At 52.3% G+C, this 3,715-nt stretch overlaps 1 protein-coding gene across 1 annotated transcript; it reads right to left on the minus strand.

Moving 5' to 3' along the window:
* Positions 1-1,396: 1,396 nt before the first annotated feature.
* LSM10 (LSM10, U7 small nuclear RNA associated) lies at positions 1,397-2,166 on the minus strand. Its single transcript, XM_079697934.1, has one exon. It carries the CDS (start codon positions 2,161-2,163, stop codon positions 1,792-1,794), a length of 372 nt encoding a protein of 123 aa, XP_079554060.1. The 5' UTR covers positions 2,164-2,166; the 3' UTR covers positions 1,397-1,791.
* Between the last annotated feature and the right edge of the window lie 1,549 nt (positions 2,167-3,715).

Here is a 3,715-nt window from a genome sequence, read left to right on the forward strand (position 1 = left end):
TATGGAACATGTCCAGAAACCCTCTTCCCAGCAGCCCGTGCTAGCCCTACAACTTTGCTCCCTGGCCTGGGGGCTCTTCCTTGCTCTGCTCCCGATGTAAAAACACACCATTTAAAAGCCTCAGACCTAGACCTCTCCTCCATCCTTAGGCCAGACTCCCAGCATGAGACCTCTTCAAGTTTGGGGGCATCTGCAGACACATGGGAAATGTCTGCAAGGGAGGCTGTGTGTGGACTTCCCTCCGGCTCATCATTTACCGGAAGGGGTGGCTCTCTCCCCACTGGGTTTGAGAACATGGACATTTCCACAGTGAGGAACCCCTTTCTGTGCCTGCCCTCTGGTTTCTCTTACCAGCAGTCTTCTTGTGCTGCTCCCCTTAACTCTAGCTGTCAAAGGGGCCTGGAAACTCAGAGAAGTGGTTTTCTCCCTGCTAGGACCCAGTGTTCTCTCCGGAAGGCAAAGGGCAGAGTCTAAGTGCCTTCTGGGGCCTCTGGGAAATGAAGTAAATACAATAGGCAGAAGATTCATGGTGGGTGGGTGGGTGGGTGTTGATAATGCAGATTCTCGGGTTCCAGGTTCTGTTTCAAATCTGGGGAGCCAGGAAGGTGGCTCTTCTAGACACATCTCAGTTGGTTCTGATGAGGTGGTCCAGGGACAACACTTGGACAGACTGGGCTAGAATGTGAATGCAGTGACCGTGGGCTGCCAGCGCCCAAATGAACACTCCTCTCCAATCTCCCTCAGGAAATGATTACCTCCTCTGCTAGATTCTAAGCCCCTCTCCAGAAGGGACCAAAGCTTATTGGACAATGTGTGCTCAGCAGAAGGCCTGGCACATGGCAGCTGCTGTGGACGTTTGTTTGATGAAGACAAACTCTCTGGTTCCAGAGGGCAGAGCCGCTTTTACCAAGATGGTGGCAGGGCTGGTACGGCTGCAAGGCAGCTACAACAGAGGCTGGGGTTCTAACCCCGAGAACGCCTTCTTCCCTGAAGACCCAATGACTCTCAGAATCGGAGCCTGATTTCTTGCTGTGGGATGACCTCCCACACCTGAGGGGAGGGCCCAGGATTACTCCAGCCTCTCCACCTCAGGAAAGAGCAATGAGACTACCAACCTCTTCAACAGGGAATCGGAACAGAAGAGCCGCTTTCCCCCTGACCAGACTGAAGGCCTCTCCTACATTCTCAAGCTTTGCTGCATATTCGTATCACCTGGGAAACTTAAAAAAAATCCCACTGCCCAGGCCACACCTCATACCAAGTAAATCCAAATAGGTGAGGGTGAGATAGGTGATTCCAATGTGCAGTCATGCTTGCGACCCAGCACCCTACGACACAGGACCAACAGGGAGCCCAGCGCAGAGGGGAAAGCATGAGGCACAGACTTGTTTGCATCCCATTTAGTTTTGTGAGAAAAAAACCACAATTACAAGAGAAATGGGGATGCTCAGGCCGAGCACATTTAATAATCCTCACTGGGAGAGGGTTGAAAACTATTTGACACATTCCCTAAACCAGTAAATCAGAGATTCAGATAAATAATGATCCAAAGGGGGGACTGTCATCTACCCCAAGGCCACAGACAGATAACTAGAATTCTGGGTCCCAGGGTGAGTCTGGGAGGTGGGACCCTGTGAAAGGCAGCTGTGACAGGTGATGTCTGTCAGACACCAGCTTCTGGGCTGGCCCTGTGCCCTTCCCAGGTGCTGAGTGGGGAAGGACAGCAGGCTTTGGCTCAGTAGAACTCTGGAGGAACCTGAGTGGGGACCAGGGCTGGCTGAGGGGACAGGCTCACTTATAGTTCTTGGAGGGAAATTCCCGCCGGCCTTTCCCCTTGCCGCCAAAGTTGCGCACCCGATGGATGACCTGCAGCTGCTGCTCAATGGTCGCAGTGATGTTCACATCATCGGGGATGTGGACGTAACGGACATTCCGGCCTGTCACAAAGAGGTCATCCAGCTTGACCTGATGCCCCCAACGGTCCGTGTAGGTGACCTGGGCCAGGCGGATGTTCATGAAAGCATCAACGTTGTCTATGCGTCCGCGGGCCATGCTCTCATCCCGCAGGTCCACGGTGGTGACCTGGCCCTGGAGGCCCTGCAGCAGGATGATCAGGCTGTTCTCGGAGATGGTCCGCTCCTTCACTGAGTGGCTCACTGCCATTCTTCCACACTACGGCTGCTCGCTCTGGGAGGGGCACACAGAGGGGAGCTGTGGCAGGCTAGCGGGTGCAGTTGCTAACTCACCTCCACCAGGTTTTAGCACAAAATCCCCAGCCCAGACATTCCCAAGTCTACCCACCTCCCCAATTTCTGTGTCTATGAAGCACCCTTAGGTGCTTCATGTACACACCTCATAGAATCCTCACAACACCCTGCAAGCCAAGGATCACTTATACTCACTTTATAAATGAGGAAAATATGGCCGGGAGAGGTTAAGTCACTTGCCCAAGGTCACACAGGTGATAAGCAGAGGTGCTGGGATTCAAATCCATCGCTGCCTGACTCCAAACCCCACACCAGTGGTTCTGAGCCCTCACTGTATGTTAGAGTCATCCGCTGAGTTTTTACCTGGCTGCCACACCCCAGAGGTTCTGATTCATTTGGTCAGGGGTGGGTCCCAGGTATCCTATTTTTTAAAAGCTCCCCAGGTAATTCTAATGTGCATCCGAGTTTGAGAATCACTGCTCTAAAGTGTAGTTTACACCCTTGCTACCCAGGCACTTGCTAGAAATACAGAATCTCCAGGCTTTCCCCAGACCTACTTAGAGAATCTGCATTTTAACGTGACCCCTAGGTGAACCACCAGTTCTCAAACAATCGCCTGCATCAGAATCACCTGGAGAACGTGTTAAAACAGATTGCTGGGCCCAGCTTTCAGTTTCTGACTCAGTCGGTCTGAGGTGGGGCTCAAGAATGGGCACTTCTAAAATATTCTCAGTTGATGCTGATGTTACTGGCCTGGGGCGCACTGAGAACGACTGGTCTACAGGATGCTGCCACCATGTAACCAGAAATTTAGATAATTGATTGAAAACAAGAAATGGTAGCATATACAGCACATACGTTTTGAAGGTAAAGAAATGGAGGTTCGACTCCCCACTCCACCCACACTCTGTAAACGTAGGACAGTTACTTAATGTCTCTGAACCTGTTTCCACGTCTATTAAACTATAGGCTAAATGAGGCTAACAAGCTCTCACCACACTGAATGTATTTTCCTTTGCTTTCGATTATGCCCCGATGCTGTATTAATGTAACTTTGTCTTATCTATCCCCCATTTTCAGACCCTGAGTGCAAGTTGGTGGAACTTTCTTTTCTTTCCTTAAGACCTCACTCAGGATACCGAAAGAGCTGTGCAGGGTGGCATTAAGTGTGGCAAGCTACCCATACCACTGACGAGAGGCTAGGAGCTGGGCCGGCCGACTCTAACGACCCCACCCAGGCTTCACCAGGAGTACGTGTCCAAGCAAGGGTCTGGGGCAGCACATTGACTGCAAAGAGGCAGGTCTGGTCTCGAGGACGGGCTCGGCCACTTCCTAGGAGGGCGACCTCGAGCAAGCCACTTGGCTTCTTCAAGCCTGTTAGCCAATCCCTAAAAGGGGGATGGTGGTCACCCTTTACTCACAGAGAGTGGGAGTGGGCTTGGGTGAGGAGCTACGCTCAGCAATCGGGAGGAAGACGCTGGCCCCGCTCCCGCCGCCTCCGCGGCTCC

Source organism: Hyperoodon ampullatus, assembly GCF_949752795.1.
Source record: "Hyperoodon ampullatus genome assembly, chromosome: 2".
Taxonomy (NCBI): Eukaryota; Metazoa; Chordata; class Mammalia; order Artiodactyla; family Ziphiidae; genus Hyperoodon; species Hyperoodon ampullatus.

Excerpts from the sequence above, each read along its gene's own strand:
- LSM10 (XM_079697934.1), bottom strand. The coding sequence starts at position 2,163 with ATGGCAGTGAGCCACTCAGTGAAGGAGCGGACCATCTCCGAGAACAGC.